Source organism: Macrobrachium nipponense, chromosome 23 (genome assembly GCF_015104395.2).
Source record: "Macrobrachium nipponense isolate FS-2020 chromosome 23, ASM1510439v2, whole genome shotgun sequence".
In the NCBI taxonomy this organism is placed as follows: domain Eukaryota; kingdom Metazoa; phylum Arthropoda; class Malacostraca; order Decapoda; family Palaemonidae; genus Macrobrachium; species Macrobrachium nipponense.
Genome location: NC_061090.1, coordinates 26,020,255 through 26,035,486, shown reverse-complemented (window position 1 = coordinate 26,035,486; position 15,232 = coordinate 26,020,255). Strand labels below are relative to the sequence as shown.

Below are 15,232 nucleotides of genomic sequence, written 5' to 3'. Positions count from 1 at the left end.
CGAACTAAAATTACACTAGTCCCCCAAATGTATCTATTAGTATTTAGAAAAAACGTGTTTACGTCTGTTAAGATTAGAACGGTGACTACGATAAGTTAGTGCGTCTGGTTTCCCTTTTTCTTTTAATTTGTTTTATCTGAGCATTGTTAGCATTTTTATATCTTTAACTAATTTTTCGTGATTTTTCAATAAATGCTCATAAGATATTTTAACATTTTCCTATGAAAATCACATTTTTCGTTCGAAGTTATAACGCCACAACCACTTACAAGAAAATCGAACCTATATCTAATCATACCTTCATCGTCGTATTTTCAGTATCGATTCTTGTCAAACTACCGTCAAAAGCATTACGTAATCTTGTTGAATAAAGCAAAGAAATTTGCAATTAGGCAAATATACCTACTTCATCTACAAAAAAATGACAAAAGAGCTGAAATATTTTACTTAGAAACGAACGTCTAGTTTTCCCAGGCCCTCGTTATTTGAGAGAGAGAGAGAAAGAGAGAGAGAGAGAGAGATGAGAGAAGGACGAGGAGAGAGAGAGAGATGAGAGCGAGAGAGAGAGAGACGAGCACGACGCCAGAGAGAGAGAGAAAAGAGAGAGAGATTCTACAACCACGCAATAACAACCATTTTACAAGGCTTCTGAAAGTCGTAAGAACAAAATGTATATACGCAGAAGTTTCCCGTCTCTTCCTACAGGCATCCAAATTAGTCATTACCTCTAAAACAAATAATTCAGAACTTAAAACATAAATTGAAAAGGTTTTCCTAGCCAAGTTCACTCACATCTACCATATATAACTTTTTTCATGAAGTCAGTTTTTTATTATTATTATTAATTATTCAGAAGATGAGACCAATTCCTATGGAACAAGCCCACAGAGGCCACTGACTTGAAATTCAAGCTTCCAAAGAACTTGGTATTCAATAGGCAGTAAAAGAAGGTGAATGGAAATACAGATAGAAAACATCACCTAAAAAATAAAAAAAAAAAATTTCAATTCCAAGACATTCTTATGGAGACTGAAAGAGAATATGAAAGGAGGTACAGTAAAAGGAATGAATGTGGTTGCAGCTAGGGGCCAAAGGCACTCTGCAAAGAACCTTAAGTAATACCTACAGCACACCGCATGAGGTCAACTGACGGCACTACCTCCATACGGGGGCCAACATCGTGAGGAGGAATAAAGGACCTCAAGAACTGAGAAATTTGACAGCGAGGCACATTTTCTCAATGCTGCAATCATTACTGCAGTAAAAAGAAGAAAATAAATAACATGAAACTAACGGGTCCTATTAATACTAGGATAAGGCCACTGTGCCAAGAAGGAAGCACAAAAATAAAGCGCAAGGTATAGCAACAACAGATGGTTGTATTAGTGTATGCTGAGAAAGAATTATAAAGACAAGCTGATAAAACGCAACACAAAAATGTGCTATTAAGTGGGAATATGTGTATGGTGCTTTTATGTTGCATGGAACCAGTGGTTATTTAGCAACGGGACCAACGGCTTTACGTGACTTCCGGACCACGTCGAGAGTGGACTTCTATCACCAGAAATACACATCTCTCACTCCTCAATGTGACAAAATAAGATGAAAACAAGAATCAGTCATGATACAATCTGAAATCCTACAAGGAAAGCAGAATATCAAGGTGATTTGGATGTGACTTCTTTTAAAAGTGCCGTGCCATCAGTGACTATCATGAAAAATTCAGCCTGGCCAAAATCTTATGGGTGGATTATGGAAAATATTTGCCAGATTCTAACAAAATTCCTCTGAGATTTTTAATGCCAGAATCGGTCATCTGCAGTTTGCTAAAACTGAAATATAGAATTAAGGCCAAAGGCCAAGTGCTGGGACTTATTGGGTCAATCAGAACTGAAAGGGAAATGGACAGAAAGAAAGTTTGACGGGGGCTAACAGAAGGAAAATCTTGCAGTTGCACTTTGAAACTTACTAAAATGTTTGGGGAGTACAGCTAATCATTTTCTACCTTAGGGATGTAGTCATATATGTTAATCACCAAATATCCTTTGGCCAAACCAACAGCACAAATTCAAAGACAGACCAGAATCACTCCAACAAGCCATTCATTTTTAAATGAATTCCAGTCTTGTGTTTGTTTCAATGTTTCAACAAGCCATGAATATCTCTTCTTCCCAATTCCTCTAATTCCTAAATGAGAAGAAATGCCACAACATTCAGAATTTCCTGAATAACTTTCACACATAACTTACCAATTTCCACCGTGAAGATTTCTAATCATTCATTTAGGAAAAAAATGAATATTTGTTACCTATAAACATGAGGAATGGGCAGATTGTGACCATTTTTTCTAAAATAATAGTAGGATTTGAATGGAATATACAATTTAAGCCAGAAGCCAAGCACTGGGACCTATGAAGTAATTCAGTGTGTAACAGCAGGAAAACCTCACAGCTGCACTATGAAACTGTTGTTAGGAAAGTAAGATGGAAGAAAAAATATGAAAGGAAGTACAGTAAACTAAATTGAATGGAAGGGGTTGCAACTAGGGGTTGGGGGGCTGCTGCAAGAACCTTAAGCAATGCCTACAGTGCACTGCATGAGGTACACTGACAGCAATACCCACCTAGACAAAATAATGGAAGGTAGCCCCAAATATCTTTCAAACTTCAGTGAAATGGTTTCCCGTCCATGTTGAGACCTGACACAGACCAGCCTCTTTCTCAAATGGACCCTATATTAGCATCGAATGAGGGTACAGTATTTCAGTAAGAGCTTCAGGATATTTATTGTCCCTGCAGTCTGAACTTGTCTCTAAACTTTTTTTTTTATTACCATCAGTTTCAATGTCATGGGTACCCTAACAGATAATATAAATTTGCTGTCAGGAAAAAAAAAAATTCATTAGGCTAAAATTTCAACTCGACAACCTGTTTAAATCTTGAACCCAGTACCCTATTATTTACTCCTTTAACTTACAGCTAAAAAGTATTATGAATATCATACTATAAAGTTTGTCCATATTCATTAGACTTCAGTTTACGCAGCAAGCCAAAGAGGTGGATGAGGGTGAGATAAGTTATATCCTACTTGAAAAATATCTTGCCGAACTCCTGAAGAACATTAAGATGTCACCGAGGCATATTTAAAGTTGGTCACATCTTTGAAATTTCAAGTAAAAGACTTCAGCAAAAATGTACTACGTATGTAGTGGGAGATGACGTATCATATTAATTCAAGTACAACATATACTTTGTAACAAAAATAACTCTAAACATTACAGTTGTCCTTAACTATTTAAATACCTGGTCATATTCAGGTTTTTATGGTTTACCTTTTACTGGATACCAATAAAACCTTACTGTTAATGTTCAAATACATTTCTAAAATCAAACATACCAAAACAATAAACCCATTAGCAAATTCAACATTACACTAAGGTGGGATTATTAATATAACAATCTAAAAGCTACATAATTTATTATGCTACTGTACATGGAAACTACAGGATAAAATGTAAAATACATAATTATTAGTAGTAAGCTACAATTTAAAAAATAAATTGTTCTTCTATAACTATTTTGGATATACGTAGCGTGAAATATTGGTCAGTCTTTCCACTAAATCTACCTTAAGTGGATACAATAAAGAAGAGAATGTTATATGGTGCACTTAAAAATCTCTTAAAATCTGCAACAGTCCTTACATTTTAATAAGAAATGATTGGTGATAGAAATCAGAAGTCATTATCAATGGCGATTTGTTGCCACAGGAAATTTGTGATGAAAAACTGTGAATGGTTCGGCTTGTTAATCTTGAAGGGCGTGACATCTTTCTTCTTTGGATGGATGACAACTGAAACCTTCAAGTTAAGGAAAAAAAAAATCAAATGGAATTTGTATACTGACAAGAGCAGTCCCAAAAATCCCATCTGCTTCACACTTAATATCTCTGAAAAGATTAAACAGAAATGAAGAATGTATGATAGGCAAATGAAGTAATATACTTTACAACCTCAAAGTTTACCCGGCCTGGGGTGCAGCATAATGATTTTTTAGCCCAGCTCTTCAGGGTTAAAAAAGTTATATTATTCTAAAAAATAAAGTACAGTATTGTACACTGAAGCATATAAATAAAAGGATACATCCTTTGATTACATCTTCCGGAGCTGTGTAATCCCACTTCAGTCGGGAAATACTTATGTAAGTTTGGCTTGTGGAACTGAAAAAAGTAAAATTGAAAAAACTTTATATATTTTCTAAGAATAAAAAACAGTAATAACTACTACTGATAACGTGGAAGAACTCTACATAAAACAAAACTCTTAATCTTAAAGTATCTACCTCAAAATCAAATGCACTGTAGATTACACAAAAAACTTTATCCCTCACCAATGGACATTTTAAGTTTCACTTGGGCAGCCATAAGAGCCAAGAGTCCTGGTTTTAATGAATTAACTAGTTCATAAAACCAACTAAGTCTTACTTTATTTTAGGAAGAGCATTTAAGCTGTGTTGGCTGGAAGCCTTGACCCTCTTCTCTAACTGATGTTCCAGATTTTCCACATGACTAATGTTGTCTTTCAACGAAACAATTTCTTCTTCCAAAGTATTCTGGAATTTATGAAAAAAAATGTGACCATTCATGACAAAAATCATTCTCCTGTACATAGAGAGATGAGAAAACATTACAGGGATTGTTGTTTGACATATCAACTAAGATTAAACAAACAACAGCTTCTTGAAACATTGTCCCTTTCAGTAATATATTCCTTTGACCTTAACCAATGGATCCACCAAATATGAAACTGAATCCCCATTACAAATGCAATCAGTAATTCATAATTATCATCCATAAAGCTGAACACCCCAGTCTTTATAATAAAACCTTTGAAATTTACATGTCTCACACTTTTTACATAAAAATTTAATGGCCTGTAAATATATAAAATTTCTGCAGATTAAGAATCAGGGTAATAAGAATTAAATCAGAAACAATAACTTTGTAGAGGTTACCACTTCCAGTATGACTGTCATATAATACCACTTAAAGGAACTGTTCTTAAGAGGCTCCAGTATCAGTGTTACAACACTTGAATACTTTGTTTACTACTGGAGCATTACCAAGGGTAAGCAGTGTGGTAGCAATAGTTTTTTTTTGTCACATACCACTGAAATTCCTTTAGCAAGCTAATGATCTCTTTGGGTTCTGTTATATGAATGTCTTCAACTGCAAATGACTTAATATTGCACTAATCAACATGGAAACCGAGATGATAGTGAATAAAAGAACAGGTCTATGTACTTAATGGCAATTGGACAACCTTTAATTCACACTGCATCTGTTTAGTTAAACTCAAAAGTACTGGAACTGAACATGTGTACCTGGGCCATGTAATGTAAATGTACTGACATCAGTACTAACAAGTAAATTATAAATATACTAACAAATACTAGCAAGTAAACCGACAATAGTAGCAAGTCTTCATGTCTGTCCTCTACCTCTTTAATTTCTCTATTTCTGATAATCACACAACCTTGCTTTTCTGTTGATAAATATAGGAATTTACATCAGCTAAAAAATTTGGCATGGTCAATCATCCTCAAAGAGGGATCTACCATACCTACCATTAGCAACTACTTGTTTCAGGTGCAATTCCTTTATCAATATCTCTTATTTCAGTATTTTATGGGTTAAGTTTTACAGATGACAGCTTTTGATACAAATTTTAATGGTTAATTTGGGAATGCAATTTCCTTGGCATTACAATAAATAAGACATCAGTCCCCAGATATACAGTGTTGGAGGCTGTTAAAGATAAATCCTTTCTGAAAAAAAAAAAGAAAATGGTAGAAATATTCACAGTAATACAAGGGGGATGGCACCATATGCTGGTGCCTAAATATATAACTAAACAAACTTATGTTAAGCCAAATATACACACAAAAATGAGTAGTAAATGCATGAAAATTAATACACAGAAAATGATAAAATAACAAAATGACAATACCAACAAAAACCTAAGAAATGGCACTTACAGGAAGGGTAACGAACTTGACCCTATAAGCAACAGAGAAAGAGAGAGAGAAGCTGTTGAACAATAGACAGAAATGTGCATGAACTGTAGGAGCTTCTCAATCATCATGACATATGTTGGTGACTAGGAATACCATCTGTATATTTTTTCTTGCTGAATGTACCGCTGCAGTATCTAGCCGAGACAAAAAGAGGGCGATGGCACTGCCTGTGTGCCTGCAAAGCCTTATATGATCAAGTAAAATGGTGGTCATAAGAAGAAAAAATATGGGATCAATACTTAACTATACCATAAAAACATAACCTAAAATTCTTACCTTGTTTCTATTTGCTTGAGATATCTGTGCAATTTGTTGTGCTACTCCCGCTCCCATTGTCTCAGATCGAATATTATCTAACGTTTCTACCTCCTCCTCTTCAACTTTCAGCAATTCTGTCAAAGGAATTCCACAATTAATCGCAATTATGAATACTATCCATAATGGTATTTCTTAACTTCTGTGCTCTTATTACTGCTACCAGGAAACCCAAAAGACAACTGCAGAATTTTTCTTCAAAGTATAAAGACAACTAAAAACATGATACTTTTAGTAACATAAAAAATAACTGATTTATGCAACAAACAACTGTTCACCAGATTAGTTGACCTCATTCTGAGACCAAAATCCAAGGGGCCATGAAATGACATCTTAACAAATATTACAGTTTTTCTATCTATTTAGCGATTGTATGTAATTTACAGTTAGTAAAAATCTTAAAAAAGCCTACAATAAACCCATCATTTTACATAAAAGGTAGCTCTTTGCTTCAAAGAACTTTATCTACTGTTAGGGATTTCTTAAATGCTGAAATAAGTCCCTCACTACAATGTTTAGTTTATGTCTAAATGTTCACTGTGGAGAGAATGAATGAAAATGTATAAGGAACCAAATTTTGCCCCTGTAAATACTAGGGCAAATTTTTTTCTTCAAGATATATTCCCCATCCTGTCCAGATAAAAGGTTTTTCATTCATACAAACATCCCTGAAGGATGAAAGACAAAACTACACGAAGACTGTCATATAATAAAAAATGGAAAAAAAATTATTAGTACTGTAGACTATACAAGAAATGGCAATTGAACTATCATTATTTAATGAAGGCAAACACCCTTTGGATAACTTGTTTCATGGCAAGCTACCTAAAAAACTGACCTTTTAGAGTTTCCTTCATGGATAATTGTTCATATTCGACTGCTGCAAACGTACTTGACAAGATGTCGCCAGCAGAAATTAAGTCTGCACTGCTTTTGTTATTAGCAATACTTGACTGCAGGTGGCTAACACAATCATGTAATGCATTGATGTCTTTTTCGACACTGTTCTCGTCTTGCATCGTGAATGAATCTGAAAAATACAGAATACTTAGTAACAATTTATTCAGCCGAGCATAAAGTATGGTACTTCAATTACAACATACAGGATGGCTGCCTCAGCTTTAGTTTTAAAAATTAAAGTTGTGCTTAACAGGAAAAATTAAATATTAGTTAAAGAAGCAAGACTCAAATACAACAATACTGTTTATGAAATCTTTTAAGCCTTCACAAGTCACTAAGCAATGTAAGAGGACTACAAAGTAAACCAAAGCAGTACAACATGTAAATGTATTCTTTATTTTCACCTGAAGCACTGGCTATCAGTGATGTTTTCAGCACTACCACTGTAGTTTAATAACAGGAACAAAATACAATAAAAAACCATAATCATTTGTGTTATTCAACAGTTTTCTTGATCAATACAATGTTCTGCATCAGCTTAACTATATAAAAAAACACACACACACACACAACAGCATTCCATTCATATTATATGTATCAAACTCTTGAGGTTTATCAATTCACTCATCTCATGCAATATACAATTCTTAGAAATTTTACCATTACATCCCACATAAAACTATACACAAATTACAGCCACTCAATATCAATGGTCTTAGGCACCAAAACTGTATTTGTAATTGTCAAAATTTTCTAGTTTCATGAAGAATATTTCTAAATCAGAAAGCATTCCCTAAAAATGGTTTAACTGATACCATCACAATCGATAAACCACTAACTTGGCCTGGCTAATAACAGTAATCAGTAGAAGTATACCGTAGTCAGCTGAGGCACTCGATAATAAAAGTGATATTAAAAAACCATACCACATTACAAAGATGTTACACCCAGCATCCTAGGATAAGTTAGGTTAAGATGCATCCTTCCTGAGGTATATCTTTAGGTTGTCACTAACATACAATTATACCTTGCCTGCGCAGCGGCCTGAGCAAAAAGCTAGCTCATCCCAATTGATGAGCCTGCGGCCAAACAGCTGCACATGCGCACTTTATTAATGTGAGCAACATTTTTTACCTCTGGACAAATAGCATGTACCAATCATGGGCACAGAGCTGAGTTTTATTAAACTGAAAAGTGTTTATACCTAAATTGATGAGGTATAAGATTTACTTGTTTTTTAATAATTAATAAGGGTATCAGAATATAATATTTATTTATTTTTTTGCCATTTTTCCAATGGAAAAATAATTGTGCATAACAAAGGCTGAAAGTGGCAGCTGCATTTCAGAATGTCTTGTAGATTTCATTGAAATCTATATGAATGAGACTGCTTGGGCAAGGAAAATACAAAGGATATCGTAACAGATTATGCCTATGTATGTTTGTTCATGGTTATAAACCATATAAGTTAGTTAGTTTTTAAATGAGAATAAAAAAATACTTATGGCAAAATAATGTACTAAAACAAGAATAGGTACTATAATGCATTGACTCATGATTATTCAGATGTGCAGTTCATTGATAAAATGAAAACAAAATAATATTCAACATTCCGATGAAAAACCAAAACAATATTAGACAGCATGTTTATTATTTGCTTACATCCCATGTAACCCAATTGTGAAATTAAATTAGAATAATAAATACACAAATGAAACAAAGGAACAGTAGTAAACTATGGATGTTCATTTGTTGTCACACATCATAAGAGATTCATTCTTAAAATGAAAACAAATTCAGTTTAAGAGAACAACAATATTAGCTAGGTCTGTATATTATCTTGCCATGGAAGTCTTCCTTCATTCATAAAATATTTAATAAACATTATGAAAGTCCTTTGGGCCAAATTTAAACTCTTAACAAATTCACATGGGAGTAATGTATTATGTTTTTCAGCCACTCTTTCACTCAATGTTTAAGGTTTAGAAATCTTGTTTTGTATATCACCAAGCCAATTACAGCCAGAGCACCAAGTTTGGACACCATGGCTGCTACGGAGGACTGAGGAAAGAATGCAACATTAGAAGTGAAGATTTGCCTGCACCTGCTGACTAAGCAGGCATAGGCATTGAACATTATTGGCGGCCTTTAGGCCTCGTTCAGAGCAGGTCACAATTCTTAGAAACGACAGGTGAAAACTCAGTCATAAGGTAAATGACCGAGCGGCGACATAGCGGCGACTTCCCCAAAAATTCGCTTGAATTATGCCATTAGCTATTTCGTAATTTAGGAGAAAACACTTACTTTGAGAGGAGCGTAGAGGTCTCAGTACGTTGTCTGGATACTACTATAGGCCACAACTCTTGACTGATACTCATGGCAGCAAATTCAAGTACTTTTTCAGGAAGGTGGCTGGGATTGGTTCCTGCTACATTGCCGCTCGGTCATTTGTGACTACCTAATTTCTTACATAATAATGATACCTAGGTACTAACTTTGGTAACCAATCTGTCACCATTTCATTGTAGGCCAATTTGGTAGACTAGGCCTAAGGCCTACCTACCTATATCCTGTGATAATTCAGCGCAGCCTAGGCTACTTCATACCTAGGTAGCCTAGTACTACTACCTAGTCTACTTAGGATTATTACACATACTAATTGTTTGTAAAGTCCATCTTTTTCACAAAATTAACATACCAAAATGAATATAGGCCCATTAATTTACTATAAATTGCCGAAGAACAACCTCCGCCCAGCCTACCGGTCTTGGATACCTATACTACTACCTAGTAACACTATAACTTCGGCTAATAGGCCTATCTCCCCGGTCAAAATTCAGCTTTAAATAATACAAAATGCATCTTTGCCGTACCTTCTTGCTTCCGGTCACGAAAATAGACTTGAAAGACCCAGATGAAGAGTAAAATCAGCGATATTCCAAATAAGCCTCCGACATAGGTTCACTTTCGTTCAAATGTTGTGACTTGTGACGTCACGACTGAACAAAAATAAAAGAGGAAGAAGGGCGACTAAATTGACGTCTTATGACATGGCGGTTGTCAATTATTACTTTACTCTTCATTATCCATCGTTCAAAAAATTCATTCCCAACACAAAAATGCTTCAAATTAAGGTTAAAAATTAGATAAACTATATTTAACGCAATATCAGGCAATATATAACGTCAAGTGTGGGATTGGCATCATGGCGCCACCTGTTATCAAATCTGAAAATTAAGTCTTCACTTGCATGTCTTATGTAAAAATATTATGAAAGTTCCATATCTTCGCTCATTTTATTGTTACTTATCGTTTTTGAGTGAAAATATTCGTAAATCCACCACGTTCGGCCGTAAATTCACAATAACGGTAAGACCAGTTTTGTTTTGTTTTATTTCAAGTCCAGATACTGAAGTAGAGTCACAGGTGCAGATATAGGTAGTAGCCTAGGCCTATGTCTAAAGTCTAGCCTGATGGCTACCATATTTAGGTATATCTGTAGGGTTCAGATGTAGACAAAACGCCAACCTTATCTCTTTTACTACTTAGATTAACCCACTAAGCGTAATGTGCGTATGGAGCCCGCTATTTCCGCCGGCAGATCAAAGACAATTCAGCATGGGGTCATCTTACGGTAACCTTCCCAAAAACCGTTAACATAGCCTTTACCTGGACAAGGGTCATCTTAAGGTAACCTTTCCCAATCCGTTAACATAGGTAGTCCTTACCTGGACAAGGGGTCATCTTAAGGTAACCTTTTCCCAATCCGTTACATAGGTAGTCCTTACCTGGACAAGGGGTCATTTTAAGTAACTTTCCCTTTTTTTTTTTTTTTTTTTTTTTTTTTAACCGTTACATAGCCTTTACTGGACAAGGGTCATCTTAAGGTAACCTTTCCCAACCGTTACATAGCCTTTACCTGGTGGACAAGGGGGTCATCTTAAGGTAACCTTTCCCAACCGTTAACATAGCCTTTACCTGGACAAGGGGTCATCTTAAGGTAACCTTTCCCAATCCGTTAACATAGCCTTTACTTAGGCACCTTGTCCTGATGTGAATCTAGGTACCTAGGTAGTTACCTACCAGGCTAATACCTAACTACTAGGTAATCTAGGCTAGTAGGTTGTTAGTAATGTCACAAGGAAAAAAAGTCACAGGTGAAATGTCACAATTTCGCCCATGGAAGAAGTCAAGGAAAAAAAAATTACTAATGAGCTATTCTTAGATTAACCTCCTCCCTACAAGAGGTTTAACCCAGCACGTATCCACCTTTGCAGTGTGTTTAGTACAAAATTCATCAGGGATTACCATAGAAATATAAACAAGACTGTAAATTAATTTCATTCCTAGTCGCAATTGTGACATTGATAGATCTACCTCTATTACTGTTCCGCGGTGGCCTAGACTATGGCAGTTGCAGTTTTTCTATGCAGTTTTACCTCCTGAACAAGAAATTTAAGTAATATTTATTCAGACGACTTTAATTAACCCCCAGGGGCTCGTACTTAACACAGCGAAATACATTTGACGCCCCAATTCCTGGTGGCTTTCATATTCGCGGGGACGAACGATGCAGAATGCTTATATAGAAATAGCTACTGTGACATTAGTATTAGGTATAGTATCGGCCAACCCCGATTTGGACAGGAGCTGCTTTGCCCCCAACCTTCACAACAAGAAATCGTCTATAGGTTGTTGAACAACATGATTGTGTGACTTTTCTGGGTACACTTTACATGGTTGCGAACACTTGGTATTCCACTATGCACTGTCCGTGTCCATGCCACGTCAGGGCATGGCACCCTAGGATAGGTTAGGTTAGCCTATGATACGTCTCTTTTGAGATGTCTTTCATTTGCTTTTAAAAGAGTTCTGGTTGTTTCGCCCATAAGTCATGTAGGCCGTAAGGACCCTTATATGTTCAGCAACTTCCAGATTACGTGTAAAATGGGTGTTGTGTTTTGTACCGTCCCCTTAGGTACATAAAACAAAATTATGACGGTGATTACCTTAGATAACATTCTGACTGTTGTGTTTTGTAATGTCACCTTAGGGACATGCCTAAAACAAAATTATGACTGTGATTACCATCAGGTACATAAAACAAAATTATGACGGTGATTACCATAGACATAACATCTGACTTTGTTGTGGCTGCAAGACGTTTTGGCTGTTTACCAGTTAGGATGTTATGGCGTAAATGACTTACGGTCAGAACGACCAGGACCACTTTTAAACGGGGTGCAAGCTGCAGAAATAGCACTTGCAACAATAGAGGTGCAGAAGAGCTGATGGCATTATTTCTGCAGATCACTTCATACTCTATGTAAAACAGATTGAAGGATCAAATCAGCAGGAAGTGCCTCAGTGGTGTCATCGGTATGGTCTTGCCCTGCCACCTCGGTGGCCATGGGTTCGATTCTCGGGCATTCCACTGAGGGGTTAGAGACGTGTATTTCTGGTGATAGAAGTTCACTCTCAACATGGTTCGGAAGTCACGTAAAGCCGTTGGTCCCGTTGCGGAATACCCACTGGTTCCATGCAACATAAAAACACCATACAACCAAACAAATCAGCTGGGATGCATCATAACCCAACAGTCCTTTGACCCAATCTTTTCTAGGGTGTCTTTGCCTGACCTGGCTTGGGGCCCTTGCCCCTTCCCTCCTCATGTCACATAGCATATTAATGTGTGTATTACTATCCTATGTCTTATCAAAATTAGTACAAATATTGTTGCAAATCCATAAAATTCTGCCAGAACAACTTTTCCATTAGGGATTCATTCAAACCTAACCTTACCTAGACGATGTGGTCCTGCCTGGTAAGAGAATGAGGGTAAGCCTAGTCTTCCTATTTGTCACTGCCATTAAGAAATCTTTATGGCAATGCTGAATATGCCGTAATCCTTGCCATTCACATACTCACAATTACAAAACTTGTGAAGCTGACGAAAATGTGTATAGAAATGTTGAAGTGACTGTACCTTTCTTGGAAAAGGAGCGAATCACCAGTAAGTAGGAAGTGAAATTACAAGAACACAAGAAACGTATTACTTGTAAATCACATATTCCATGGTTTCCCAAGAGAATGTGAATTGACATGGTCTCCATGGATAGTAAGTAGCATAGGGTTTACACCTCCGTCAGTAGTAAAAACATGCTTTACTGTAACTTGCTAGTCTTGAATAACTTACTACAACCTTGACCTTTCTGCTATAACTGTCAACAGGTCATACTGAGGCATGAAAGGCAGTGGGGTAAGTGAATATGGTAACAGCCAGGAAAACTATTTTCATATAATTTTCATGACTAAGTGCTCTTTTTGTGATAAAACTATTAAACTACTAGAATATAAGAATTTTCGTGTTTTTTTTAACTATCAAAATAAGAGTATGAATAAACATTTTTAGAGGGGTTTTAAGTATTCACAGATTTGAGTTATTCCTGGGGGGCTCTGGTATGCATCCTTTGCAAATACGGGGTATTCACTGTATTACTATATTTAGAATAAGAAACAAATACTTTTTAAGATTCCTGCAAGAATTAAGTGTAGTTTTTTAATATTGTACATTTCATTTCAGTGAAAAGATGAGTTTGGCATTGTTGCAGCGGTTGGTGCTGCCATTCAGTAAAGGAACTGCAGGATTGCACACTACATGTACAATGCATGAAATAAGAAAAATGGCAAGATTACGTGTAGTTGATAACAGCAAGCTAGGGAAATCTGCTATGCTGGAAGGGAGACCACCAAGATGTATTCATGTATATAACAAAAAAGGTGTCGGTCACACAGGTATGTTTTTATAACCTCTGTTCCTATTCTGTAGCAAAGTTTTGTGTGTTACCCATTGTTTTCAGTCGGATGCATTGAAGGTAAAAGGAGGAAGGTGTAGTATACCTGGAAGTGTCTTGACAGGATATGTCTCATCCATGATCTTGAAATGCTTAGAGAAATCATTCAGAACATCATTATTACAAATCAGAACTATGATAAAAGGCAAGTTGCCTTAAATGTTTAAAGAAAGGAATATTGTACAGTACTTTTAAAATTTGAAGACAGCTTGTAACACCCAACAGGTCACTTAACACTTGAGAATTAGCAATTAGCAGTAGCTCAGTAAGTGTCATTTTCTTTTTCACTTCAGCCAAAGCTCTGGAGTTCTCTTTATAATCAACATAACCCCCACCCCCTCATAAAGCCCACGAGCTGGAAAAAGTTTCAGAAAGTATGGTAATTTCTAAATGAGTCAGAATTACAATAAGTGAGGTGCATTGTTCATTTCCATTGAGCTGTAGTAATGTACATTAATATATCAAGTTGAATTACTCTGATATGTTTGTCTTTTCTTAACAGGTGATAAAGTACTTGTGGCTGTTAAAGGTCAGATGAAGAGAGCCATACTTGTTGGATGCCACCAGAATCAGAAACCTCTTATGCCCAAGTTCGATACTAACAACATTGTCCTTATTGATGACAATGGCAGCCCACTTGGCAACAGAATTCATGTACCAATCCCCACAATGCTCAGAAAGAAATTAGTTGAAATGTCAAGACCCAAAGGTGCAGATTATACAAAAATCTTGGCAATTGCCACTAGGTTTGTTTGAAAGTTAAAAAATATGTATATTATTTAGATGCTTTGTGTAATACTGTATAAAATAAATATTTATAACAAAACAATATTTATTACTTATGTACATATGGAATTTCTATTTACATATAATACATCAACTACACTTTGTGATAACAGTCTGCTAATCCCTGAGCTTATGTATAAGCAAGCATACATTGTACATATAAAGAATACGGATGTACGTTCGGTATTTTACAGTAGTTGAGGGATATAACATGGTTCTAATAACATTTAAGGTCATTTCCACAACAAAGAAGGTTTAAAATAAATGGTTAGTACATGACACCAACTCAAATTACATATGGTA

The 15,232-nt window shown here is 35.8% G+C and overlaps 2 protein-coding genes across 5 annotated transcripts; one reads left to right on the top strand and one right to left on the bottom strand.

The window, feature by feature from the left end:
- Positions 1–3,460: 3,460 nt before the first annotated feature.
- LOC135199618 (kinetochore protein Spc24-like) lies at positions 3,461–10,320 on the bottom strand. Of its 3 annotated transcripts, none has more exons than XM_064227779.1 (6): positions 10,163–10,320; positions 7,228–7,419; positions 6,351–6,466; positions 4,483–4,610; positions 4,142–4,218; positions 3,461–3,852 (listed from the first exon to the last, which is right to left on the bottom strand). In XM_064227779.1, the coding sequence occupies exons 2-6, from the start codon at positions 7,406–7,408 to the stop codon at positions 3,734–3,736; spliced, it is 621 nt and encodes a 206-aa protein (XP_064083849.1). In that variant the 5' UTR covers positions 7,409–7,419; positions 10,163–10,320; the 3' UTR covers positions 3,461–3,733. The 3 variants fall into 3 exon arrangements, with proteins under 3 accessions (XP_064083849.1, XP_064083857.1, XP_064083862.1); XM_064227787.1 differs by lacking the exon at positions 10,163–10,320 and adding an exon at positions 9,988–10,070; XM_064227792.1 differs by lacking the exon at positions 10,163–10,320 and adding an exon at positions 9,594–9,713.
- A 427-nt stretch (positions 10,321–10,747) lies between these two features.
- LOC135199638 (large ribosomal subunit protein uL14m-like) lies at positions 10,748–14,972 on the top strand. Of its 2 annotated transcripts, none has more exons than XM_064227806.1 (3): positions 10,748–10,779; positions 13,873–14,084; positions 14,646–14,972. In XM_064227806.1, exons 1-3 carry the CDS (start codon positions 10,763–10,765, stop codon positions 14,897–14,899), a joined length of 483 nt encoding a protein of 160 aa, XP_064083876.1. In that variant the 5' UTR covers positions 10,748–10,762; the 3' UTR covers positions 14,900–14,972. The 2 variants fall into 2 exon arrangements, with proteins under 2 accessions (XP_064083876.1, XP_064083870.1); XM_064227800.1 differs by lacking the exon at positions 10,748–10,779 and adding an exon at positions 10,850–10,923.
- Positions 14,973–15,232: the final 260 nt, after the last annotated feature.